At 44.1% G+C, this 26741-nt stretch overlaps 1 protein-coding gene across 2 annotated transcripts; it reads right to left on the bottom strand.

Annotated features, from left to right (window-relative positions):
• Positions 1 to 5843: 5843 nt before the first annotated feature.
• Positions 5844 to 10572, bottom strand: LOC147420030 (uncharacterized). Of its 2 annotated transcripts, XM_086504890.1 has the most exons (13): positions 10173 to 10572; positions 10064 to 10083; positions 9581 to 9718; positions 9257 to 9401; positions 9058 to 9177; positions 8559 to 8954; positions 8371 to 8436; positions 7912 to 8297; positions 7730 to 7829; positions 7589 to 7648; positions 7431 to 7517; positions 6469 to 6597; positions 5844 to 6381 (listed from the first exon to the last, which is right to left on the bottom strand). In XM_086504890.1, exons 1-13 carry the CDS (start codon positions 10284 to 10286, stop codon positions 6052 to 6054), a joined length of 2091 nt encoding a protein of 696 aa, XP_086361016.1. In that variant the 5' UTR covers positions 10287 to 10572; the 3' UTR covers positions 5844 to 6051. The 2 variants fall into 2 exon arrangements, with proteins under 2 accessions (XP_086361016.1, XP_086361015.1); XM_086504889.1 differs by lacking the exons at positions 10064 to 10083; positions 10173 to 10572 and having other exon boundaries at positions 8559 to 8945; positions 9581 to 9716.
• Positions 10573 to 26741: the final 16169 nt, after the last annotated feature.

Genomic DNA, 26741 nt, shown 5'->3' with positions numbered 1-26741 from the left:
GCTCGGTAGGGTTTTGAACCTCAAATTAGAATAATTAAGTCCTGAATTCGGCCTGACAGACAGACTTTGCATTGGAGTGCAACTTGGCCTAAAGAAGGAGTCAAGTTAAACAGCTCATGTCGGGGGCGACATGAACGCGGAAGGGGGGAATGTTGACCACTGGGTCAACAACACAACATAACTCAAGTTTCGTACCAAAGTCTTATCTTTTGCGAGTTATGAAATGCTGCGGATTATGGCTATAAATGTCATTTGTAATGAGTAGTTATTCTAGTTTCAGAAGCCGGGGTACAATGGCACTTCCAGATTGTAAATACAAAGCCATTTAGCCCTTTCAACCCCATTTTTGGTTAAACCTAAGGTAGCCTTAGTATTTAAGGTACCTAGGTCATTTTGTAAAGAGACTTTAATCATAATCAAAACTTAGCGCTGCCGTCTACTGTGTGTGAGAGAGAAAGAGAGTGAGCTTAAGCTTTATCCTCTCGCTACGCTCGGCTCGCTCAACACATTGGAGATCCGATTGCACCATTGATGTAGGCTCGAGGAGAGCTACATGACAACGCCAAGCATTCCACGCGAGACGAAGCGCACACGCCGACGCATCTACGAGCTATTTGTGGCCGTAAGTGTATCGAACGATGTCTGTTTTCTGCATGCTAGTAGTCTATAGAATCGTGGCGACATAAGCTACGCATAGGTACTCATAAATTTCAATTTCGGGCACTTTCAAAATTTTGCTCTGTCATCCTACGCATTTTTCGCAGACTGGTTTTGAGTGTAGAAGCGTAGGGACAGGTGTATCCTAGTGAGGGGATGGTGTTCCTTAAGTTTCGTATGAATCTGGTATGATTAGGTGAGTTACCTTCCGTATGTGTGTATGTGGCTAGGTGGTGTAGTTGAGGGCAATGAGGTTCTTGATTGTGGTTTAGTTGGCCTTCCAGAGTGTTGTATGTGTAGGATGGTCTCAGCCTGACAAGCTTAAGAGATTTCCTCCGTGTGCCTATCGTGTCATCTGTGTCCTCGATTGACATTATGTTGATCTAGGTAGTGTTTGCATGCACTTCATGGGTGTGTGAGTCGCTCCCCGTCCAACACCGAGGGAGTCTCCATTTGCGATAAAGTCCGTTGTTTAGCCTTTCCTGTATCTAAGAATCTCATGAAACCCGTTGAAGGCATGTTGATCCCCTTGTTCTGTCTCTCTAACTCAATGACCCTATGGATGACCTCACAAACTCTTTGTTTTTTATCCTCCACACTAGTAGCATCCATTGTGGATTGTAGGACATCTAACCAACCCACGTGATAGGTGTGACCTATGTATAGGTCGGTCAGAGTTTCCATTTGTAGTTCGTACTCCTAGTTCTCATTTACAAACACTCCATCTAGGATTGAGGTGCTAGGGGTGTCCTTTGAGCTAGATGCAATGTTGTTTTCTAGGGGTTGGCCCTTAGCGGTTGCTAAGTCATGAGCACTCGATTTCTTTCTTAGCAAGGATATTGACATAGAGGCTTTCGCTTTTAACTCTCTTCGTTGCTCCGCCTTACGTAAGCTCTCGACTTCCTTTTCCCTCGCTGCAAGGATATATCGCTCAACCTCTTACACTTCGGCAAGGCTTCTACCATCGAGTAATATGACCTCGGAGGGAAATAACTCTGAAGAGTCAAGAGGTGCAGTGAATGAAGTATTCACGTGCAAATTCTCTAACGGTATAAGGTCTACGTTAGTCACGAATGGAGAATTTACTTCCCCACCCTCCTCATTTACATCATTAGCTCCATGTTCGGAGCGAGTGGCTCTACTAAAGGTTTGCTTCAGGTGGCTAAGCACGCTCGGCCCGGACCACGGGCCCATGGCATGCATGTCTTGGCTTGAGCTATGGGGATCAGGCATTGGGAAACCCTCCATGACGTCGTAGTCAGAGGAAGAGTCACTAGCCGCTATGTTCGGGTCTTGGTTTGTACTACCTTGGGTCCCCGTCGAGGGCCCGGAACCTAAAGTAGGTGGATATCGAGAACTCGTGTAAGTCAAAATTCTCTCTAGTTGCTCCGTATCTAGCACATGACCAGAGCGCAGATGCATGTGCCTTTGGCACCCTACAAGCGCCGGTGAATAACCTCGAAGGTTAACCACTTACCTTTTTTAAGCGTCCGTTTTCACTCGTATTTTTTACGCTTTTAATGTTTTTTTAATGTTTGATTTTTTTTATTGAAGTGTTGTGATATCTCGAAACGAGCGTATCACTTAGAGGCTCGTTGTGTGCTTTACAACACAATTTTCGGGCATCTGAAATTCCGTTGGTCCTCAAAAAAATCGATTTTTAGCTGCGTGTGAAGCTAAAATTCGTAATTTTAAAAGGCGATTGATGCCTAAGCCTGAGTGTGAGCTTGGGCTTGGGTCTGGGAGATATTCTCGATCCCGGTCCTACTTTTTTTTTTTTTTTAACTTTTTTAATATTTTTTTTTATATAAAGGATAAGGTCGCCGCAGCCTGCGCGAGAACGCACACACTCTATCTACCTACTTCTAATTAATACACCTACTGTTACACACTAACATACTCTATTAACTCTCACAGATCTACTTCCTACTTATTGTACACAGAAAACTAACAACCTTAGTACACAAAGACTAAACACAGTACCTTTGAAAACCCTATTAACAAATAAAACTAACAACCTTAATACACAGAGAATAAACACAGTACCTTTGAAAACTCCATTAACAAAAAAACCACACAGTATAACATCAAATCCCTCTTCTCAACACACACACCCTCCTTCCTTACCTTTCCTACAATAGAAATTGCACCATAAAAGAAGCACAGAGTGCTATTCAAGCTTAGTGTATGGCATTCCCCGACAACGGCGCCAAAAAATGTGCGCGTATGTCGCACGTGTCAATGCAAGGAACTTGCCGAGACACTGCGTGCGAGCCACAAATGGCTCCAAGCACACAACAAGCCTAAACTAGTAAGCTCAAAGATGACGATGGTGTGTCACTCATCGCTCTACGCTTGCTTCGTGGAGGATTCCTCGTCACGAAGAAGAGGGAGACGCCGCTACGCCGCGCTCAACCGCCTCGCCGCCGTCGTGCTGCCGCAATGCTCTCTCTCTCTCTCTCTCTCTCTCTCTCTCTCTCTCATGTATACACACACACACACAAGGAGATGAAGAAGAAGAAGATGGAGATGGAGCAAGAGCACTCTTCAATTGCACAAATGAGAGAATGAGTGAATTTTAGGTTTAGTTGATTTTTATATGAGCTCACCCCATTCACACTTGGGTGCCCATGCTTAGCCAACTAATCCCTTGAATGTTCCAGTTAGAGTGCGCCTCTCATCGGCTTATCACTCTTACCCTTTTCCTATTGGACCGACAAGCCCGGTACCTGACTCTACCAAGTAAATAATACAACGTCCGTCGTAGGTGATAGGGTGTCCGTGAGCCGTGAGGGTTAACAGTATGTGTCATCCAACGACCACAATTCCAACCAAGCTTTGGGCAAGAAGACCTTTAACTGCTTTAACTGGCCGAAGACAGGTTTAGACTCTACTAGACTAGGCAAGTGACTAGACCCAGGCTGGACAAGGGATGAGGAGGACTGAACCAGGGACGAGGAGAGACTAGACCAAGACAATGAAGGACTAGACCACGGACAAGGGCTGGCTGGACAAGGCGAGAGAGGACCAGACCAGTTGGACCAGGGCGAGAGAGGACCAGACAGAATCAGACCAGCATGCTACACAGTGCAAGTGCAAGACAAAGTAGGCGAAGCTAGGTAAAAACCAACTAGCTTCACGATTTGTATCTCAACAGAGTGAGACTTCAGTTGAGGTCCCACCGTGATCGCCAAAAATGAGCACCTATAGCACGGATATTGTGTCGTGCTCTCTACAGTGGGTGCTCCTCAATGGAATGTACATGAGAATCTCACTCAAAACATACTGAAAACAAGGGAACAATAGGTAACAACTGAGCTCATAGAGACACAACAGCAGACCAGAACATGTGACTCGACTATCTCAAAGAACCGATACAGACTCTGGCGTGGTAGCACACTCAGCACCAGCCCAAGACTTACAGGTACAATGGGGGTGTCGAGGCTCAGGTGTGCAAGGATGGTGAAGACGTGTTGTGTGTATAGACTCACTCCTCTCAACGACGACAGTGGACCATATATCTAGAAGATAATCCGATGACCCAACAGCTACTACTCATATGTACAACCATAAAGAGCCACCAACGGCTCATAAATGTCAACCATCTAAATCTATCCCCAAACTGAGTGGTGATGACTTGGCCACGATGTCCACTAGACCACTGTCCGTATCCTTGTTGCCACGTGTCAATGCCCAACCAAGAGAGTCCGTCCAGTGTGAACCAACCTAGCCTAGACCAACTGTACTAACTGTTTGTCCTGTGAAAGTGACATTGTAGCCTGCTACACACACAGCGTATAAGAAAGTGCCATGCCTTGAAGACATGATCAATCCACAAAGCGAAGCAAGCCCAAAGCTTTGTGAAAAGTTTCAAACTTCTCATGAGGCAATGCCTTTATGAATAGATGTGTAAGGTTGTCTTCTGTAAGCACATAAGCAAAGCTCTCTCCCCTGTTGAGAGTCTCTCCCTGATATGGTAATAATGCACCTCAATGTGCTTTATGCAAGCATGAAAAACTAGATTCTTTGCAACTACCAATGTGCTTTGTCATGTCCTACATCCTAATCAACCATAAGACGCCCGAGCCACACTCAACTATAGTTCTGAAGACTGTCCTGTACTCAACTTCACAACTAGAAGTGACCACAATAGGTTGCTTCTTGCTAAACCATGATATGCATCAACTGACAAGCATGAAGCAAAAACTATATACGGACACTTACGTGTCATAACAACCAATCCAATAAACATTCAAAAAAGCATGCAAATTTGGTCACAATGATCCCTCCTCAGGATAAAACAAACCAAGATATAAAGTGTCAGTCAAATAACAAAAGATCCTTTTAACAACCTACCAATGCTTCAATCCTATGCAGTTTATAAATCTACTAACCTGTAAGACTATAAACTGAATATCTAGCATTATATTACATACATAAATAAAGCATCCAACATTAGTGATAAAGAGTGACATCAGCAAGGTCTCCAAATCCATGAAGACTCAATTTAAACTTGTTTCCATTGGAATAGCAATAGGTTTACATTCCTCAAGTCCAAATTTACATAGTAATATTTCTATGTATCTTGCTTGACACAAAGAAACCACCTCCACCGCATTGCTTAAACTCTATGCCTAAGTAATGATGCAATGACATTTAATTCACCCTTGAATTATGTAACGTGGGTCTCACTCGTACCAATAATTAACAAATCATCTACATACAAAACGACCATGAGAAATATATCACCCTCACATTTGCCATAGAAAGTGCTCTCAATTAGACTGTTACCAATTAAGTCGAATGAGTGTTAGCCTTCTCATACAAAGCACGAAGAGACTTCTTCAACCCATACAAAGCTTTCTTTCATTTGTGCACTTTTATTTTGATGTTCCTTGACAAAACCGGAAGGCTTTGTTAAATTTACTTCCTCAAATATATCACCATTAAAAGAGCAACAACAATATCTAGTAACAATATCTCATTGATGTACATTCCATCCAAAATGAGCTACCAATGTACATAGAAAACGAACAGTAGTCGTCGACAAGTGGCCAATGCACATAAAAACGAATATTAGTCATATGACAAGTGGGAGCAAATGTAGACAGACACTCGAGGATCGAGCCTCCACACTTTACGGATCACCCTCACACATTGACGGGTAAGCCCAAAACATCTTCAGCAGTGGAAACAAAGTATACTAACTGTTTTCCCAAAGCATACTGCTTGTTACAAACCCAATGCAGAAGGGATTATTGCATCACTATATGTCCCTTTAATGAGCTCAGTATCAAGTTTTCCTGCTTATGTACAAATTTGTTGGCTATTTGTAAGTCTACAGAATCATAAGAATGCCAAGTAATGATACAACTTCTGGGACTTCCTGCTTTCCTATTGAGAAGAAATGGGCGGAAACCACCGAGCAAGATCGCGAACAAACAGATATCTGAAGCTGAAGTTGTAGGGTACCCACTCTATGCAGCGGTTGTAGGGCCTCATGCTCATGCATGCTCTCACATCCCTTCTTTGTTTCTCTGACAAATTTTGGCATATCCACTCCAGCAAGCTTAAAGAGCCCATGGACGACTCTTTAGCAAAGGACTCCAAAACTTTTGGAGCCAGGATTTTGCTGTCTTTTCGGAGCGTCAGATTGATATGAAGAAACTCTTTTTTTGCTACATCAAGCTCCTGGTACACATTCTTGGCAGTGTAAACCCGAACCTGCAAAGGAAGAAAACTTTGTTTGAGCCAAGGTCTTTAAAGGCATTTGTAAACAGGAAAATTGTGGTGAAGCTTTGAAGGCCTTACTGGGGGATCAGAATGGCCCCCGCAACACAGCGCAAAGTACGAAAGTGGCTCTGGCCTATCTATGGCATAGGCTTGCCGATGATGTACCGTCCTGAGCTTTGTGACCGGTGAAAGGAGTGCTTGAATCCACTACAGCAATACACAATGTAAGGGCTTGTCAACACAAAAGTCCATATATCTCAACATTTCCATACAAAACAACCCAGGTCCTTCAGCCAATGGTATTAAACTGTTGACTATTTGCACCTATCAATGGTCTTCCTATATACTTGCAAACGCTTCATAGTGAAAGAGTATTGCGTGGTCTTGAAAATTGGCTAGGAATAATGATAGGAAATGGTGCAAAAAGGGCAGTGTACAAAAACCACCCCTACAGAGCAAACCAAAGGCTTATCCAGACTGGGACTTAGGATGTGGTCATGTGCGCACGGGTTATCAGTAATATGTTACTGATACAACTATATGCCAAACTCGGCATACTTACAAAAGACTTGCATAGTTGCGTATAAGACAAATAACTGGGGGCTCTTGTGATGAGGCACAATTAGATGCAACGATGCCGAAATCGGCATAATTACAAAAAGACTTTCATAGTTGCGTATAAGACGAGTAACTGGTGCACGTGTCACCATGCATGAGGCATAGTTATTTAAGAAAATAACTGATAATTATGCATCGTGTGACAAGTGCCTTTATATGGGCCTGGCACTGTTGGAGGAAAGGTTTCCTGAAGTTTAGTCCAAAAGAGATCAAATCCAATTCACCTCCACGCATGAGTGAGCTCCTCCCTCGTGACTGCATTTTCTTGAATTAATTTAACTCAAAGCGAGCTAAAAATATAAGAGTAGCGTTGCTGCAAGATTACACAAGATAAACCACAAGAGAATGCTCAAGGTTTTTCTCTCTCAAAATACCAACCCATGCACATCATCATCATCATCATAATAATAATAAAAAATTACCTGTGATGGTCGATGGGACCTACAACCAAGAATGGTGTTCTCTATGGTATGCGCGTTTATCGAATGCAATCCAATTTTGTAAGAAGCCTGCAGAGTCCCAGGTGTAGGCATGTCATGAAATCAACAGAGAGCAAATTCATTTAGGATTCAAGACAGACCTTTTGTAGCAAGGAAATGCGCTTAATTTGGGTTCGTGGGATTCCATATGCTAGATATGCCTGCTCACATAAGAAATTCCTTGCAGTGATTATTTAGCACTACCATGCAATCCACCACTACATACAGGGAAAACTACTAACATGCATCATAAGAGCATTATAGATATTCAGCCAAAATGCCAACTTTTCTTCATGCTTCAATTCCCCAGGATCCAATCTCTCAAGCTCTTGGACAAGGGACCTACACACAAAATTTTTCTCAAAAAAGAATTCAAATAATGCTTACAGCCAGACAAGTGCCCCTATTTACCGCTAAAGCTTACCGAAAGTTTGTAAGCATCTTTTCCGCATATTGTAGCCGGTCACCGTCCACACAGACCCAATGCACCGCAACCATAGATGTATAAGGATTCGTAAGATCAGCAATGGTTTCCTTTTGGCATGTACTCGATGGGTTTACGGTACAAGAAGGCTTGGCTTTCTGTAGAGGACTCCATCCATCACTACTGCAAAGATCTCTGGATGAAATGGTACTACCAGATGAGCATGATGATGATGGTGTTATCGTAGTGCCAAGGCTAGAGATTGGAGGATCAGCAAGCTTGCAGTATATCGCTGCCATGCACCGGACAAGCTCTTCTGACAACTTGTTCGGTGCTAAACCATCCTGAACTCCAAGAGATGCCTCATTTGCAATGGAAGATCCATTCTTCATTTCAAGGAAGGAAACAATGAGTTTTGCATGAAAGAAAATCCTTTTCTTTAACAATCTGATTACTCACTGCTTCTGCAGAGATGACCTCGCGCCACAACTCACGTGTCACTGCAGAAGGGGATCCTTTACTTTCCTTTCAGAAGGGAGAAGAAAGCAATATTCAAGCTCATAATCAACTTTCTCAATCAAAGTAAAACCATAAACTGCACAATTAAGCAGGCCTTGCTCAAGCCTCTGCTGAGTTAATCAGCTTACCTTTTTTGAAAATGAGATGGGTTGAGAAAATGATGCAGACGATGTTGCCTTTCTCGGAACCTTAAGCTCACTCTTCGATTCATCAAATGAGCGGCTACCAAATGGTGAATTCAAGATCCTAGACACTAGAGAGCCACTCTTAGTGTGGAAACTCCTTGGTAAGTAGTTCTTTGCTGCTTTAGGTGGTGTATAAAGCTGATGCGATCGGGCAATTGGACGCGAAGACAGCTCTTCTTTCTTAAGAACAGGCTCTTCCCTGTTGAGCACCTTGGAAACGCAGCTTTGTTCCTTGATTTTCACCTCGAATGCATCTCGGTACATGGATAGCAAGAGTTGCTCCAGATGGGACACTTCCAGCTCCAACAGGGCAATGTCTTTGATCAAGCTCTGTGTATGCTAAAACTTGATTCAAAAACAAGGTTATTGATTACATGCTTGTGGGTGGGTCAACTCTCTAACTTTTGCTATACAAAATGCTAGAAAGGGGTGAGCTTGGAACCTGAGACAAATGATGGCCTCTATCCATAGGGATAAACACCGATGAAGGTTGTGCCAAAGCCTGTTCCAGAAGTCCTTTGGTAGCTTTCTGGCCATTCAGCATGACTTGAAGGTGCTCGACCTGTTCGTTGCCACCACCGTCCAATCAAGAAGAGCCATAGCATCCAAAATCGCATATAATACTCGGTTGAAATACTCACATCCTGCTTAAGAGACGCACGTTTGTCTTTTCTGACACCTTGCATCTTCGACATTCTAGCTTTGCTTTCATCCCGACTTACCTCCTTGAGAGATTTTAGAGAGGAGTCCCAACTTGCAAAAGAAGCTTTCCCATGATCAGGAGCACTGCAAACAAAAGCTTAAAGATTGTCAATAGGCCGTCTGTCGATAGGCCAACGCAGACATGCATACAAACCCTACTGCTGAGAGCTGCATCCAAGTGCTTCTAACATATCTCCATGCCCATGAAAAACCTTTCCTGGAGCAACTGAATTTAGGATGAAGTAGCAAGGAGTTACATTGACCTCTTTGATCGCTGATGTTTGATGGTGATTGTCATTCCCGACCGGTTTGTCAAAAGTGGAGAGGGACACATGTTTTCTTCTGGAATCAGCCAATTAGGGAAAGAGAGTCCTAATGCTTGCATTATGGCATTCTGCAATCTGCCCGTGAAGATTACCATGGAGACAACATGAAGGGGAGTCAATTCTCAGAATTGGAACCAGACTAATCACAGTCAAAAGTTTGGCATGCATCATCATCACACATGTGTGAATCTATGCCGAGGTTGTCAAGTCAAAACGAGTAAGATTGTGTGCACATAATCAACAGGTGCAGTGCCTATGATTCCTTCAAAGCGTCTGCATTTAGCTTAATCAGAAGATAACAAGATCACCCCATAATAACACAAGACTATGCAGAAATTAAGCAATTCATGAAGCATTCTGACATTATGGATCAACAATAAATGTTGTCTCTCTCTCTCTCGCTCTCTGGATTGCACTTACTTGAGAGCAGCATCAAGGCCCTAACAGAATTCTGAAGGAGAGCCTTTAGAAAGGGCAGAAGGGAGTAGCAGATGGGTTATTATAGCACTAGTCCACTGCTATTGCACACCAGAGCAGAAGTAGGGGGAGGAGGAGGGAGCAGCCAATGATGAAGGGCCACGTCAAGAGAGGCCATTGACAAGAGGAGAAGAGCACGTGGCGGGGCGTGAGGGTGCGAGGTCATCGCCGACTGGGGCGGCAGGGGGGGAAGATCGTCGCCATTCGTCGGCCCTTGATCAGTCAGTCACGGTGTTGGCAGAAGGGAACGGGCGGCCTGGGCAGCCGCAGCCGGCCCTTGATTTCAGCCGGACACTCCTCCGGCACCCACGTCACCGCACGACGGTAGCTCTTGTTCATTCCACTACTCCGTCTACGTCCCGCTGCACGTGCCCACCGATTTCCCGCCGCTCTCGTTCTGCCCCCCGCCCCCCCGCGTTCTAGGTAGGTCGCTGGTCACCCATCAAGAAATGGAATATACTGTCCAGTACATGAAATTTTCCATTCACGCACTCGTCTCAATTTTTGGAATCGCTAGGTTCATTCTGGCCTTTATAAGACCTTAGTAAAGTGCTGATCTTTTTGCTTTTTAAAGGAAACCTTAGTGTTGTGTTATGTTATGGAGACTTTCATTGTTCCTAGTGGTGCATGTGGAGACTTATTTTAAATGTTTATTTCACTTTTGTTTCATATCCTTATATGCCTTGATTTTTTTTGCATTCTATCTATACAATAGATAAAAGGGGGAGGGATTTTGGCTCCCTCCCTGACGTGTGTTAGTTGCAGCTTCGTTCGGTGGTGTGTCTTGTAGCGCCTAGTAGACTGTAGCACAGTATGCACACAGAGAGCAGGAGGGCACGTGACAGCTCTTGGAAAATTCAAGGACGTCCTTCTTCGCGTCATTTTGTAGAATATATTCAGCATGTATTTTTTATAGGCTTCTTTTGATTCTCCATGCGCACCTCACAGCTCTTCCTGCACACTCAATCACTTGCATTGCTCATGGAATTGCCTCTCGGCCCCCCATCCGCTTTCTATGTGGGGGTTCCCTGTCCAACACCCACGTATGTCCAACACCCCTCCCCCTGGTGTGAAATAGAGCCACGCCTCCTACAGAACAGCGGACAAGTGCTCTCTCTCTCTCTCTCTCTCTCTCTCTCTCTCTCTCTCTCTCTCTCTCTCTCTCTCTCTCGTGCGTCGACTTGCTGAGGGCAAATGTTGCCGACAACCCACACCTCTCGACGACCTACAATGGAGGTGATCTTTTTCATCCACCAAGGAGAGAGAACATGCAAAAATCAAACAAGGGTAGAGTGAAGATTTTAGCTTAGCATTGTAAGGGGAGAGTTATTCCGTGGCGTACTTGGGTGTGGGCATGTGAGCAGTGGACAATCAAGATTGGAAGAAAGGCACCAAAAAGATTGGCTTTTGAGCCAAAAATATGAAAGATTAAGGTGTAGGGAATCCCTGCGCGACCAAAGGGCGACCGGCAGAGCCGGGAGTCCTGTGGGAGCAGGATTGCAAGGAATGGTCCCTTAGAAGGAATGGTCCTTTAGGGACCATTCCCAGCCGTCAAACGGTCGTGAGGAGGAGGGCCACCGGTTCAAGAGGTCAACTCCAAGCAAGCGACCAGTTTCGTAGACTGACGTGTCAACATTCCCTGCAACTACGATTCTGCATGTTGAGCTGGAGGCAAACAATTGGCAAGCAAACTGTGTACATTCCCAATGCTGAGTTGTCCAACATCGAATGATTGCAAGCAAAAATTCCCGCTAGTAAAGATGAGGCGATGGACGGCTCTGATCTGCAGCCCCCCGACCCACGACCTTGACGGATGTAGGAGAACTTGGCTTTAATCCAAAGTATGCCAGTGCGTCAGCCTTTGCCCAAAATATAACTTGATGATACCATCACCCATGAAAATTAGTTGATAATATAAACGCCTTGATCTCACATAATTTGCCTCTAGAAATTTGTGTGTAGATCCTGTAAGAGGTACATGTAATGGTGCATTCATTTAATTACCTTGCAAGTGTGAAATTCTTATTTCTTGGAAGATAACTATATAACGTCCAGCTCATGTATGTAACATTGTAACTCAATTTATGGAGCAGCTCAAAGTCTGTAATGCAACTGAACCTTCTTTAAAAAAAAAGGAACGTGGTGCAATTTGATTTACATTCCATTAATAATGGTGTTTAAGTTTCAAGCATGCTTTAATTTTCTCCAGTCAAGTGCAATGGATTTATTTCTGTAGGAATTATTTCATTAGAATTCAATTATGGTATTTAACAAAGCCTCAAGTGCGCGATACAATCTTATCTATCTATACAATTATAATTATAACGGGGGAAGGGATTCCGGCCCCTCCCCCAGGACACGTTCAATATCTGCAACCTCCGAGAGGTTCCGATGAGTGTCCACTGAGCACGAGGCGACACAGTGAGCGAGAGAGAGAGAGAGAGAGAGAGAGAGAGGTGCAACTTTTGTGCGACGAAATCGTTTTTGAGCTTGGTTGCGCCCCTAGCCAGTTGTATGGCTCCCGCACGACTTTCGTGCCCTCCAACTCCAGTGTGGGAGTTGCAAATCATACGCATGCGTAAGGAACAGAAAGACGCGATAATGATGATATCCAGTAGTGTGGGAGCTGCAGCCGGTGTTCAAGCTTAGCATAGTAGACTCGAGGTCCATGGTGCAGGCAGTAACGGCCAAGAGAAAGGAGCAGCAAAAATCCGGTTGGGCCAATTGAATGAAGTCGGTTTGGGGGGGGGGGATCTCAGCTATGCAAGAGAGAGAGAGAGAGAGAGAGAGAGAGAGAGCACACGAGCAGGCAGCTCAGTGGTTGTTTTGGGGGGGGGGGGGGGGGGGGGGAGAGAGAGATCTCAGCTATGCAGTAGCGAGAGAGAGAGAGGAGAGAGAGAGAGAGAGAGAGAGAGAGAGAGAAAGAGCGCAGCAGGCGGCTTAGGAGCGCCATGCTATGCAGGAGAGAGAGAGAGAGAGAGAGAGAGAGAGAGAGAGAGAGAGAGAGAGCGCAGCAGCAAGCGGCTCAACACTATGCAGGAGAGAGATAGAGAGAGATATGCAGCTTCTGGCCCTGCCTCACCGCCTCCAATTGAGAGTGTGTGTGTGTGTGTGTGTGTGTGTGTGTGTGTGTGTGTGTGAGAGAGAGAGAGAGAGAGAGAGAGAGAGAGTAGCGCCAAGAAACCAACAATATCCGTTACATAAGCATACATGGAGGGAAGAGAGAATAGTTTTTTTTTTTTGTGAGCCCACTTAAATACTGTGCTAAGAAGAAGGCTTTGTACAAAGGAGTAAGATATATGCTGATTTCGTGAAAGTGGGTTACTTGAAAAGAACACATACTTAGGCAACACATTAATCATCATGTATGTCAAGTGCATTGCACTTTTCGGACTAAACAGGACCGAGACAGGCTTCTTGTTCGTAAGGTTGTCTCATGGAGTGCATTGTTAGGAAGCTCTATGCTATTTCCAGTAGATATAGAGAGAGGGTGGTGCATGCACCAGCGCAATAGTTCCTCGATGATCTTCATGTTCGTAGTGTTGTCTCATGAAGTGCATTGATTGGAGGGTGGACAATATGTATGTCAATTGAGCTTCATGTCTGCAATAATGTCTCATGATGTGCATTGATTGCAAGATATGTTGGGTCAGGGTCAGTGTCAGGGTCACGAAGCTCTGGGCTATTTTCAGTAGATGCAAAGAGATGGCATCTTTCCAAATCCAATCACGCTCACTTGCACCTTGAAGGCACGTGGCATTACACGAGATGCTGATCTGGGAAAAAGAATTCACGGTGATATTGTTAGTCAACGGTTGTTAAAAGAAAACATCGCGCTTGGCACTACCTTAGTCAACATGTATGCCAAATGTCGGTTCACTTCATAAAGCACAAAAGAGCTTCCTATCCAAGATGTCGCCTTTTGGAATGCACAGATTGTGGGATATGCCCAACTTGGGCAGGGCCAAGAAGTTGTGGACTGTTTTGGCGGATGTGAAGCGAGGGTCCACGATGAGCTTCATGTCTACAATGTTGTCTCATAACGTGCATTGATTGCAGGATATATCCAACAGGGTTAGGGTCAGGGTCAAGAAGCTATAGGTTGTTTTTAGCAAATGCAAAGAGAGTGCATCTTTCCAAATCCAATCACCTTCACTTGCACCTTGAAGGCATGTGGAATTAGATGAGATGTTGATATGGGCAAAAGAATTGACAATGATATTGTTAGTCAAGGGTTGTTGAAAGAAAACGTCGCGCTTGGCACTACCTTGGTCAACATGTATGTCAAATGTCAGTGCACTTCATAAAGCATAAAAGAGCTTCCTGTCCAAGATGTTGTCTCTTTGAATGCACTGATTGCGGGATATGCCCAACTTGGGCATAGGCATGGCCAAGAATCCGTGGGCAGTTTTTGGCGGATGCGAAGCAAGGGTGTTTGAGATGCTTGCATCTTGACAGGGCAAAGCAAGGGTGTCTCTTCATATGCAATCACATAGGCTTGAATCTTGAAGGCAAGGGTTGGGGTTAAGAAGCGTATGGGTTGTTTCAGCAGATGCTGAGAAAGGGCATCTCTCCTAATGCAATCACATACACCTCCACCTTGAAGACATGTGGCATATACAAAATGTTGATGTGGGCAAAAGAATTCACAATGATATTATTAGTCACAGATTGTTTGAAAGAAAATTTCATGCTTGGCACTACCTTTGCCGACATGTATGCCTAATGTGGCGCCAAAGACATTGATTGCATCTATACTATCTATAATGAAGAAAGGGATTGTGGCCCCTCCCTCGAACACATGTCGCAAGGAGCTCACTCCGACGAGTGTGGCCTACAGCCGGCAACGTAGGCGGACAATGAGATAGAGAGAGAGGCCGCCGAAGGCGGCCGGCCACACTAGTTGTTTTAGAATGTTAAAGTGAAACTTCACTTGCATAATTCTAGTAAATTCTATTGATAAACACACACACACACATATATTAATGAGTTTTTTAATTTCACTTTTATTTCACAGCTTCACATGGCTTGACTTTTCTTACATTCTATAACTTAATTCTAGTCAATATTCAGGAAAGTCTCTTTTATTAAGCGGTCGTCGACTGAGTTTCCTTCCCACAAAGAAGCGAACCAGAAATACTAGCATAAATTTAAGATTTGCAAAATTTTTGAATTATTTTCTCACATATTTTACCAATTTTTCTTCCCTTTACCATGGTTTGCAACCAGGTAGTCTCCATTTTCAACCGGCTCAAGGCTAACCTGAGGCAATCCTTTCTTGAACACTGATTCTACTTAAACTCAACCTAATGATTTTATCACGTTCTAATTATTTTAGAAAGCCATCGTGATTCTTTCATTTGTTTCTATTTTTGTCAAACTCACATATGTGAGTGGTGATGTATATTATATTAGCATAGCAAGTCCATGCTCAACTTGAACCATGGAGCCCATAATTCACAAATATTGTCGCAACAGTCCACGGGCTTTCTACAAAGAAGCCCTTAACCTGCATTGAACAACACACCTAAAGGAACGATCCACGAACTACATACATACAAAGCCAACCATGGCTGCTACCATGTCAGAATTCCTTGCCACAAGCTTCAGACATATCCATGGAGGACCCACAAAATCAAAGAAAGACACCAACCTTCGAGCCACCGCAAAAGACGCAACACCAACCCTCAATGTACCTCCACCACCTCAAAGGTGAAGCCATAAACTGAGCACCAATAAGAAACCACAACAATAGGCTATAATGGTGAGCCAAGCACTGTCACGAGAAGGGTGCTAGAACCAAGGATTTCCACGAGGTGAGTTTCCTCTGCCACCAACATACCACCTCCTTGGAGCCAGAACCACTACCAACAACACCATCGGGGACAGAACCACAAATGAGGCAACACACAACCGTTGACACCATCTCCATCTCGGATCCGAAGGCGAAGCACTGAGTAAATCCACAAATCGGCAGGGGCGATCAGATTCGCTCCAGAACGGAGCAGGGTCGCCGCCCAAAACCCTGTGTGCAAAAAAAAGGGACACTCTTGAGAAGAAAAAGAGGTGGAAATGGACATTAGCACTACAACATGTTACGCGCTTTTCGACGCGCAATATTTCGACGCACCGTACCTTTCCACGCGTATTTCGATGGGCATACCCTTCGTCAATATACATGTCGATACATACGTGGTAATACACGTGGCAATGCCTGTCGAAAGGTGCGTATTTCCACGCGTATATCGACGGGAAAAAATTTGGGAAAAAAACCAAATCCGCGCACACGCGGTCATTTTCGCCTGCGATCGCGCGCACAGATTTAGCCTCTTGGAAACCTGCAGCGCAGGTATTGTTCTCTCCCCCCCCCCCCCCCCCCCCCTCCCCCCCAAGCTATATTGTGTGTGTGTGTGCAGGAGAAGAGAGAGAGAGAGAGAGAGAGAGAGAGAGAGAGAGAGAGAGAGAGAGAGAGAGAGAGAGGGAGAGAGAGATAGAGAAATAGAGAGAGAGAGAGAGAGAGGGAGAGAGAGATAGGTAAGTAGAGAGAGAGAGAGAGAGAGAGAGAGAGAGAGAGAGAGAGAGAAATAGAGAGTGATATATATATATATATATATATATATAGAGAGAGAGAGAGAGAGAGAGAGAGGTAAAGATAGAGAGAGAGAGATAGAGGTAGAGGTAGAGAAAGAGAGAGAATTAACTAGAGATGGCTACGGAGATGGATAGAGAGAGAGAGAGAGAGAGAGAGAGAGAGAGAGAGAGAGAGAGAGAGAGAGAGAGAGAGAGAGAGAGAGATAGTAGTAGATAGAGAAAGTAGTGGTGAAAGAGTTAGCATAGCTGACCAATTGTGTGAAAAGGACAGAAACTCTCTCTATCTCTCTCTCTCCCTCTGGAAGAAACTATGGAGCTAAAAGAGGCAAAGGGGTTTTGCCCGCTACATGCATTGTCATGTCCTAAGTGCAGAGCAATGCGCTACAAACAAGATGCGGTTGGCAAGTGAGTGCCAGCTAAAGTGTTGCGGCATTTCCCTATAATTCCAAGGATAGAAAGCATGTTTCGTATTGGTTCCATTGCAAAGTTGATGCGGTGGCATTCTACGAATAGATCCATTGACGCAACATTTAGGGTGCCCGCTGATTCAAAGGCTTGGAGGCACATTGAAGATACCTGGCCACATTTTAAGAGTGAACCACGCAATTTGCGTTTGGGCATGGCAATGGATGGAGTCAATCCATTTGGCTTGAGAAGCTCATCATGGAGCACTTGGCCTGTGTGCCTTGTCAATTACAACCTCCCGTCGTGGTTTGCCATCAAGAAGGGTCATTTGATATTAGGCTTGATTGTGCTTGGTAAGTTCAAGGCAAAAAACATGGATGTTTATCTAGCAACACTAGTTTACGAGCTCCAGAAGTTATGGCATGGGATCGACATAGCAGATGCGATTGAACCAGCAGGACAACAACATGCAAGGATCCATGGACTTCTTATGTGGACTATGCATGATTGGCCAAGATACGGTGAAGCTTCTGGTAATGGTGGAGGATTTACAAAATTCTCGCTATTCTCAAGCACTTTGTGTAGTACTGAATCATGCTTTAATATATGCAGGGCTTACAACTTCGGGATACAATGCATGTCCAATTTGCGAGCCGTCTTTCGATGGCGCTATTCTGCCTCGCTTCGAAAGACAATTTATCAAGGCCACCATTGTTATCTTCCAGATGGCCATCACTTGCACGAAGGTCAGCTTGGTCGCGTCGAATGTCGTCCTATGCATGTACAAGAGTGGCGTCGTCGATGGGAGCAACATGAGGGGCAACCTGTTCCAGGAATGAAACGTTTGTCCATTCTCCATACGTTGCCGTACTGGGGTGATCTACTAATTAACCATTTGCTGGATCCAATGCATATATTCAAGAATGTGGGAGAGCTCCTCTGGAAGACAATCATGGGAATGAAAGACAATCGAGCTTCACGAGATGATTTGCAGTTAGCTGGAAAGATACTAGAGCTATGGCCTTTCACCAATGCAGCGGGCCAAACAAAGCTTCCAAGAGTGCCATGGGTATTGCTAAAAAGCGAGGAACGACAAGTCAAAAGGGTGATTTCAGAGTTTAGGACGCCAACAGGATGCATGCGGTGTCTCAAGGCAGCATTCACCCGTAACGATCAATTGTCAGGACTGAAATCGCACAACTAGCATAAGTTCTTGCAATTTATTCTTCCAATTGCGATCAAGGGGTGTTTAACGGTGCGGTCCTGCATATACAAGATCTCAGAGCTAGTGCGGTGGATCTCTTCCAAGGAGATACGAGAGGAATCCATTGCAGTCTCAAGGGCTAACTCCATTGAGGCATTTTGCATTATTGAGAAGTATCTACCCACGAGCTGCCTAACTATCCAAATGCACTTGCTCGTCCATGTAGTAGATGAGGTTGCAATGGCAGGTACAGTCCACAGCCGTTGGATGTTCTTTCTAGAGTGGTTCATGAAAACACTTAAGGGTCTTGTTCGCCAAAAAACGTGTCCAGAGGGGAGCATGGCAGAAGGATGGCTGGTGTAAGAGTCTCTTGTCTTGACGATCGAATTTCTATCCGTTTCTGACCTAGAAATGCCTCGACTATGGAGCGATGAGGAGGATGCAAGATTGGTGGGAGAGGAGCCGCAGGGGCAAGGGGTGCTGAAGAAAATGGACGACGCCATGCGAGAAAAGATCATGAAGTTCTGTATACTAAATTCAGAGCCGATGCAAAAATGGCTTGAAAGGTACGAAGAAAAGAAAGAGAGACGCAATAAGGAGCGACACAGTTTCAGGCAAAGTCGAACGACTAGAGGCTTATCCTTACCAAACCATCTCACTCCTCTACTTGAATTCCCTACAATGGCATGGTTGGTCAAGACATGAGAGCAACTCGACAGATCGGAGAACCCATATCTCCAGAAGAGGAAGAGCTGGCTATTGGATGTGACTGGAGGTATCATACATACATGGAACTGTGGTCGCATGGAAAGCATTTCAGAACACAACAAATTGACAGCAAAAGAAACACGTTTGACAGTGGGGTAATGGTTAGTTTCATGCAAAAGAGCAGGGCCAATGCCAGAGACATGAATGAGAGCACTAGCAACCTGGATTACTGTGGTCTGGTGTCAAATATCTTGAAAGTTAGCTTCAAACGGTTTGAGATGTTTTTGTTGGATGTGAAGTGTTTCAAGGTGATTACTTTTGGTCGCAATGCAACAGTACGCAGAGATGGAAACAAGCTTGTGCAGATAGATTCTACAAAGGTTTGGACAGATGCGAGCGACACGTTTTCTCTCCTCGAACATTGTGAGCAAGTGATCTTTGTACCGGACCCTCGAGAGCGACAATGGTGGTTTGTGGTTCAGGTTGCTCCAAGAAATAAACAAGTATTTGAAGGGCAAGAGCTCCTGGAGGAAAGTCGGCCAGACGACGCATATACTACTGTGACATTAGATGAGATGGACGAAGGTATGGCAGAGGAAGCTGACAGATATACGAGGGATGATGCAGACAAGGCAGATATGACACTTGTCGATGAAGATGCAATGGATGAAGACAATCCGCCAGAACGAGTTGGGACAGAGTTATGTCTACAGTTAGAGATAGACGATGATACGGTGCAAGATCTTATCGATGATGCCTCACTAGTCGAGGCCTGTAAGTGTTTGTGTGAAGACGTTGATTTAAAATTAAGATCTTTCTTAATTTAAACAAAGGTGTTCTGACGCTTTCTTTTAATTTCTTTGTGCGAGACTTTAGTATGGCAGAACAGTCGCTAGATCCCGCTTCTATGAGTGCGGATGCATTTATGGGCTTCATCACATGGATGACGCCCACTCGGATGGCAGATGCGTCTCAGTATTGGATAGCCAGAGGTACGGGTACCACGCCTCCGGGCTTCACATCCGAGAGTCCGATGTCTATGGGGGGGATGCCTATGGGTACGACGCCTGCGATGTCTCCCATCATGGCCGCTTCGACACCTAGGGGTACGACAGAGGCGGGTACGTCAGTATCTTCGTAGCACAGGTGCACTCACCGATCTCAGTGATCGTCAGGTGGAGGTGGTGGTTGCTATGGAGGAGGGTCCACAGATGCTTTGACCCATCCTCGCTCACGACCCCCGTCCTACCGAGGCACACCTCTCGACACACCTCTTAGCACACCTCGGACACCTTGGGGGGCACACGATCCTAGTGCCTCCAAGGTCTATATTGTACGACCAGATGGACAGGTTGACATGGATAGTGTCGGGACTGAGATAAGACAGCGGGTTCGCTAGCTCGTAGAGGTGCAGTTTTCTAGCACCATCATGACGTCTTGGTCTCATCAGGATCGCAGCAAAATCAATTATATAGTGGAGACCGTCATGAGAGAGTATCGGCCTACTCTGGGTTCAGAGGAACTTCCGAGGAGGTGGATCACGAATGTTGCACGGGACACCATGAAACATCGTCGAGATGTAGCTCGTCGGGCTTTCAGGCAGGGCTCATCGAAGCCTTCGAGCATCTCACACGAGTCATGGAAGCAGATCAAGGAGGATGAGGAGACAGTGGACACGAGGTTCAGACAGCAGCGTCTCACCGCGGAGGTACGTAAGACGACCAGGGACACATCTCATCTTGGCAACGGAGGCTTCGACACCTTTCGCTATGAGTTTGTGAGTTTCCAATCCAATCCTAGCTATGGTATTTTTTTCAAGAGCGATGAATCATGTATTCTTAATTACTTTGGTTTTTGTATAAACGCAGAATCTTGCAATGCATCGAGCCCCAACACGCCAGGAGGAGATAGATAGATATCGGAAAGGCATTTATGAAGTATTGAATGATCTTGCTGTCGTCGCAGGAGAGCCTGTAGACTGGGAGGCCTTAGAGTCTCGCTAATAGATTGAGGTGAGACGTTTGATCGAGACAAATAATATGTGTGAGTTGACTTAATTAATTAAGTATATGTGAAGTAATATCATACTAATTTTGTGACTTGTCCCTTTATGTGCAGGTTGTGACGTGTGAGTCATCAGTGGATTTCTATATATGTTTTGTGAGACACAGACACATCTCTGTGTTTCTTTCTTGTATAGACATGGTTATGGTTATTGTTTATTGTTTATGGACGTTATGGTTATGGTTATTGTTTTGTTTATGGTTATGTTTAACTTTATGGTTATGGTTATGGTTATTGTTTTGTTTATGGTTATGGTTTTAATCAATATGGTTATGGTTATGGTTTTAATTTGGTTATGGTTTTGCACAAAGTTCGTTTCATTTCTTCCATCAAGTTGTGCCTTAAATCTCATGTGAGATCCTACATGGATATCATGTAGGAGACGTATACATATGGTTTTTTTTGAAAAGTTTATATTAAAACGAAGAGAACTCTGCCGAAGTTTCTGCAAGAGCACGGTTGATTTTGGTGCTGCTCATTTTCTTGGGTAGAGGATAGGTAGTCTGGCTGTGGCTGTGTCCATCTTTTCACTGGGCACAGCCAGGCTGCCTGTCCTTTGCCCAATAATTTTTTTTCCTGATATGGTCGTCGAAATACACGTCGATACAGGCGTCGAAATACGCGTCGAAAATAGGTTCGTTCGACGTAGATATTGACGCGTATTTCGATTGTCTCATAGGGACGAAGATTTCGACACAGTTTTCGGCGGTTCGGGTCAAAATCTGCGTCGAAGGCACCCGTTTTTGTTGTAGTGTAGGGCCCCCTCCCCATCGCAAGATTGCCTAAGCTGATGTAGAACCACCCCACAACAGAGTCCTCCCTCCCCTGCTCTCGGCTTGCAAAGCTAGGTTTTTTGTTAAGTGTTGACCTTAACGATGGCAATTTTTTTTGCTTTTCGTTCAAGAGGAAGCCATTGTGACTCGGTAGTCATAATCGACACTTGTATAAGGGTTTCTCATGTCCATGAGCAGAGTTGAGCTAACATCAACTCCTTGTTTCTTGCTTCAAATCCCAACATCGTTTTCTGAACTAAATGGTGAGAGTAGAGTGAGTGTTTTGTAAGTATACCAGAATCGGTAGAGATGCACGTTGCATAACAAAATTTGTTGAGCTCACGTGCAAGGTTTGAGCATAGCAAGAATGCTTGGATGGAGAGAGCAACAAAAAGCATAACACCTAGTTAGATAGGCATGAACAGTAATTCAAAAGAGAGAGAAATTAAGCTATTGACAACAGTTGAGAACCAGATTTTCATGGAGCCAGTCCCCCCTCCAAAAGGCTTTGTATTATAGTTTTCCCCCATCAAGGGAGACATTTTACAATACAATACTTTGAGTTCCTTCAATAACTTGCTCGTGCAATGAAGATGGAAGCTTCAAGCACCATGCTCACACTTATTAAACACAACATCAATTCCCTCACGGTCTCAGACCCAAGACCTCACACACCTTCGAACATGGTAAGAGCTAGCGGGTTATGAGAGTAGATTGAGAGGAAGACGGAGTATCCTTACGAGAAAGAAGTATATCTCCTCACATAATCACTCATAAAAGATTAGCATAGCTTAGTAATTAGCATGGTAGAGGAGATGATCATGCATTGGAGCTTGTCTCTTGGTTGGATTTGCATCACAAAGCCAAGAGTTGTTGGTGTAGGCCTCCCTTTTCACAAGCTTGGAGTAGATGATGAGATTTCCATTAAAGCTTGAGAAGGAGAGAGAGTCTTCTTTGCTTCACACAAGAGATTGTGTGAGTGTGTGTGTGTGATAATGCCTTGCCAAAATCAGCCCCCTCTCTCTCTTGGTCGACCCCTCATGATTTCTACTCACTGGCTGGCATCCCATTGGACCCTGCAAAGCTTAGCCAATGATAACTAAGAAGCATAAGTGATAGCCTTGTGACATGTGTCCCCCTTTCCCCTTTTGTGAGAGATTTACGTAATTAATTAATGCAATTAAACTCTCATTGGACCCCTTAGTCTTTTGGCCAATAGGAATCAAGCAAACCATTGGGCTAATGAATGCTCATTGGACCCCTTGGGAGACTGTCCAATAGTCTCCTAGAGAGCTTAATTTCTATTGGTTGTTTTACCAAGTGTTTTTAAATGAATTAAACTAGATGTACTCTAGCCTAATTTTCATTGGTCCACCTCCATGGCCATCCAATAGGGTTTGAATGCACCTTGGGGGCAACAGGGCTAGGGAGCTGACATGTGTCCCCTATTCCCTTTGTGTAAAGGGAGCTTGCTAGAGTGTATGTGTGTTTCTCTCTCATCCTCTACTAAAAGGGCTCGCCCCCCTCCTATCTAGGGATATGTGAAGACTTTTTTATCTTCACATAAGCATTCAATGTTACTTAGATTTTGATCATTGGATCTAACCTTTGAATTTTGGAACCTTAGCATTTTGGAAGTCTTAATGGGCTAAACCTTAGGGTCTTTGAAGCCCATTGTTGCACATTGCTCTTTTGCAGATGCCCCCCCCCCCCCCCTTTGGATCCCTATTTTCCCTCCTTTTGATCCCTACTGTGGCCGGGGTCTGCCAGCTTAACCAATATTCTAGCTTTTTCTCCCCTCGTACTTCCCCAAATTAAATGACCAGTTTAACATGAGAAAATTGTTTAGGAGAATTAGATATTAGTTATTATGACATTAAAGGTGCTTTTCCCGTGGAGGTATTTACAATATTATTGTAGGAATACTCCACTAAGGGTAAGTACTTCTCCCATTGGGACCTTTGATCTACTTCTGTCACATATACTTTTAGTAGATCAAGAACTATTAGGTTAGCTATTTCACTTTGGCCATCCGTTTGCGGGTGATAGGCTGAAGACAAAATTAGCCTTGTCCCTAAATTCTCAAAGAGACCCTTGCAAAAATTACTGGTCATTCTAGGATCTCTATTCGACACTATGGACATTGGCAAGCCATGGTACTTGAAGATTTGTGATATGAAGAGGGTTGCCCTTTGATGGGCTTTGATAGTCTTTTTGACAGGTATAAAATGAGCTTGCTTGCTGAACCTGTCTACTATCGTCCATATTCCCGTATTCCCATGGATAGACTTAGACAATCCAAAGATAAAATCCATGGATATGCTCTCCCATGGTGAATTAGGGATTGGCAAAGGTTGAAGCTTCTTAATCCATGAAGATTCCTTGGATTAGGTGATCCTTTTATTACTTCTAGCTTTGATGGATGCATTTGGATGCCATCTTGGGAGATAATGTGACCTAAATACTGAATCTCTTGTAAGAAAAACTCACTTATTTTTTATTAATATAAAGTTTATTCTCTTGTAAGATTTGAAATATTACCAGGAGGTGTTGCTTGTGTTCGTCTAATGAATTAGAGTAGATGATGATATCATCAAAGAACACTCTAGTAAAGGTTTGGTGAGGACTGAATAGCTTCTCCATCAAGCGGTTGAATGTGGCTAGTGCATTGGTCAAGCCAAAAGGCATGGCAATGTATTCGTAAAGACCAAACGTAGTGCGAAATGCAATCTTTACAATGTCTTGATCGATTATCTTTATTTGATTGTAGGCACTTTTTAGGTCAATTCTACTAAAGTAGGTCGACACTTGTAGCTTATCAAATAGGTCTTCTACACGTGGAATGGGAAACCTATTCTTGATAGTGATCCTATTTAGTTCTCTATAGTCGCCACACATATGATATGTGCCGTCCTTTTGCACTAATAACATGGGTGAGCAAAATGGAGATGAGCTAGGACTAACCATTCCCTTCTCAACTAACTCATGCACTTGCCTCATAATCTCCTCTTGTTGAGCCTGAGAAACTCTATATGGAGGTTTATTAGGCGGTGAATTTCCTGGAGCTTCCTGGAAGAAGGTCAATTGCATGGTCATCATTGCCATGTTTAGGAGGTAGTTCACAAGGGATGTCGTCAATAAAAACATCTTGAAATCCCTTGAGAAAATTGGATAACTCTAATTCCTTGTGATTATTTATATTTTCTTTTGCTAAAGCATTAGGTTCATTTTGAGAATCTTTAACAAAAATCATGTACACGGAAATAGAGCTCTTTATTGACTTATTGAAAGCTTGTGTATGTACAACGGGTATGGTGTTACCCAACTCCTTAGTGTCTATGTACATATCTTTTTCTCTGAACCTAAAGTAGATTTGCCTTTCAGGGAATTTAACATTGGCAGCCATGCAATCAAACCATGGTACCCTTAGGATTACATCCTCATGCTTGAGAGGAGAGATAAAGAAATCCTCTTTGTCCACATAGCTTTCGACATGGAGCCTCAATTTCCCAATCAAGGGAGTGACTGAAGCTTCTTGCCCCAACGGAACTTCTAGCAACTTCTAACAACTTCTACAACGCGTACGAGTACCCGACGGGCTTCAGAGATGAGAGGTAGGCTCACCACCTTGAGCTTTTCGTGCATGTTTGTCGTTTTGTCGCGAAACCTAGCGTAGGGTTCACACACAAAGCGGGCAGTAGAGACCTACAAGTAGAAGTGACCACCTAATGGCTAATCCAAAAGCAACGAGACTTCATCTGCAGCTTACCCTAGCATAGGAGACCAGTCTTGGATGTCTGGAGGCAGTAGAAAACCATCGGGAAAAACCCTAATTCCTAGAATCCTGCAAGAGGCCACCAAATGGGAAATCGGCGGAGAGGCGCCCAAAAGCTACCAAAATTCATGGGTAGGAGCATCTTGACATGCTCGACAAGTCTATATAGCCCACATGACCAAAAGGTGACCCGAAGCGGCACTAAACTTCAGAAACGGAATTAGAAACTTGCACAACACAGTCATGAGTGCATAGCCAACCAATCTATGTGGTTACCTGCAAAAAATGATGAAGTAGACATCCTACGCGTGGGATGTCTATTTGACATTTTTTGCCTACAGAGGGTATTTTTACATTCCAGATCTTTTCCTATCATCTTCAAGAGCTCATATATCAAATTTGAAGCCATTCTAATCATTTTTGACCCCCAACACCTTCAAGATACACTTTTTGAGCCCAAAAACACTACACAGGGTCTTACCAACATCAATTCTTGTCCAAATCAAAATCCAAGAGCATGGCTATGTTCCACATGCCAAGGACTACCCACAGAACAAATCCCAAGCCATTTTGATAAAATAGACATCCTACGCGTAGGATGTCTCCAGCATGTTTTTGAACTTCTGTGCAAAGAATGACATCATGGGAGCCATTACCATGGTGCAAAGGAGCCCATATATCAATTTTCAACCCATTTGGATATCATTTGCTACCTATTGTGGACATCCTACCCAATTTGTGAGCCTAAAGCCTGAACCTGTCCAAAAATCCACTTTTTGATGCCCCAAATCCAAATCCAAGCACATAGCCATGTTGTACAGGCCAAGGACCACCAACATGTCAAGTATCACCCAAATCTGATGAAAAAGACATCCTACGCGTAGGATGTCTAACTGAAATTTTTTGGCCAGAATTGCATTGTGAGCACATGCACAGTTTCACAAGTTCCTTTTAAGTTTTATTTTCAATTTTCAAGTCATTTGGATAGTTAAAACTCAGTTTCTCAGCTGATTTGGAAAAACGCTAACTTCGGACTACTGAGTGCAACAGGATCTATGGCAGCCGCAAAGTCACCGGCGAAGAAGAAGAGAATGACCATAA

This window comes from Adiantum capillus-veneris, chromosome 28 (genome assembly GCF_014529385.1).
Source record: "Adiantum capillus-veneris isolate H3 chromosome 28, ASM1452938v2, whole genome shotgun sequence".
In the NCBI taxonomy this organism is placed as follows: Eukaryota; Viridiplantae; Streptophyta; class Polypodiopsida; order Polypodiales; family Pteridaceae; genus Adiantum; species Adiantum capillus-veneris.
This window is presented reverse-complemented; position numbering and strand designations above follow the sequence as displayed.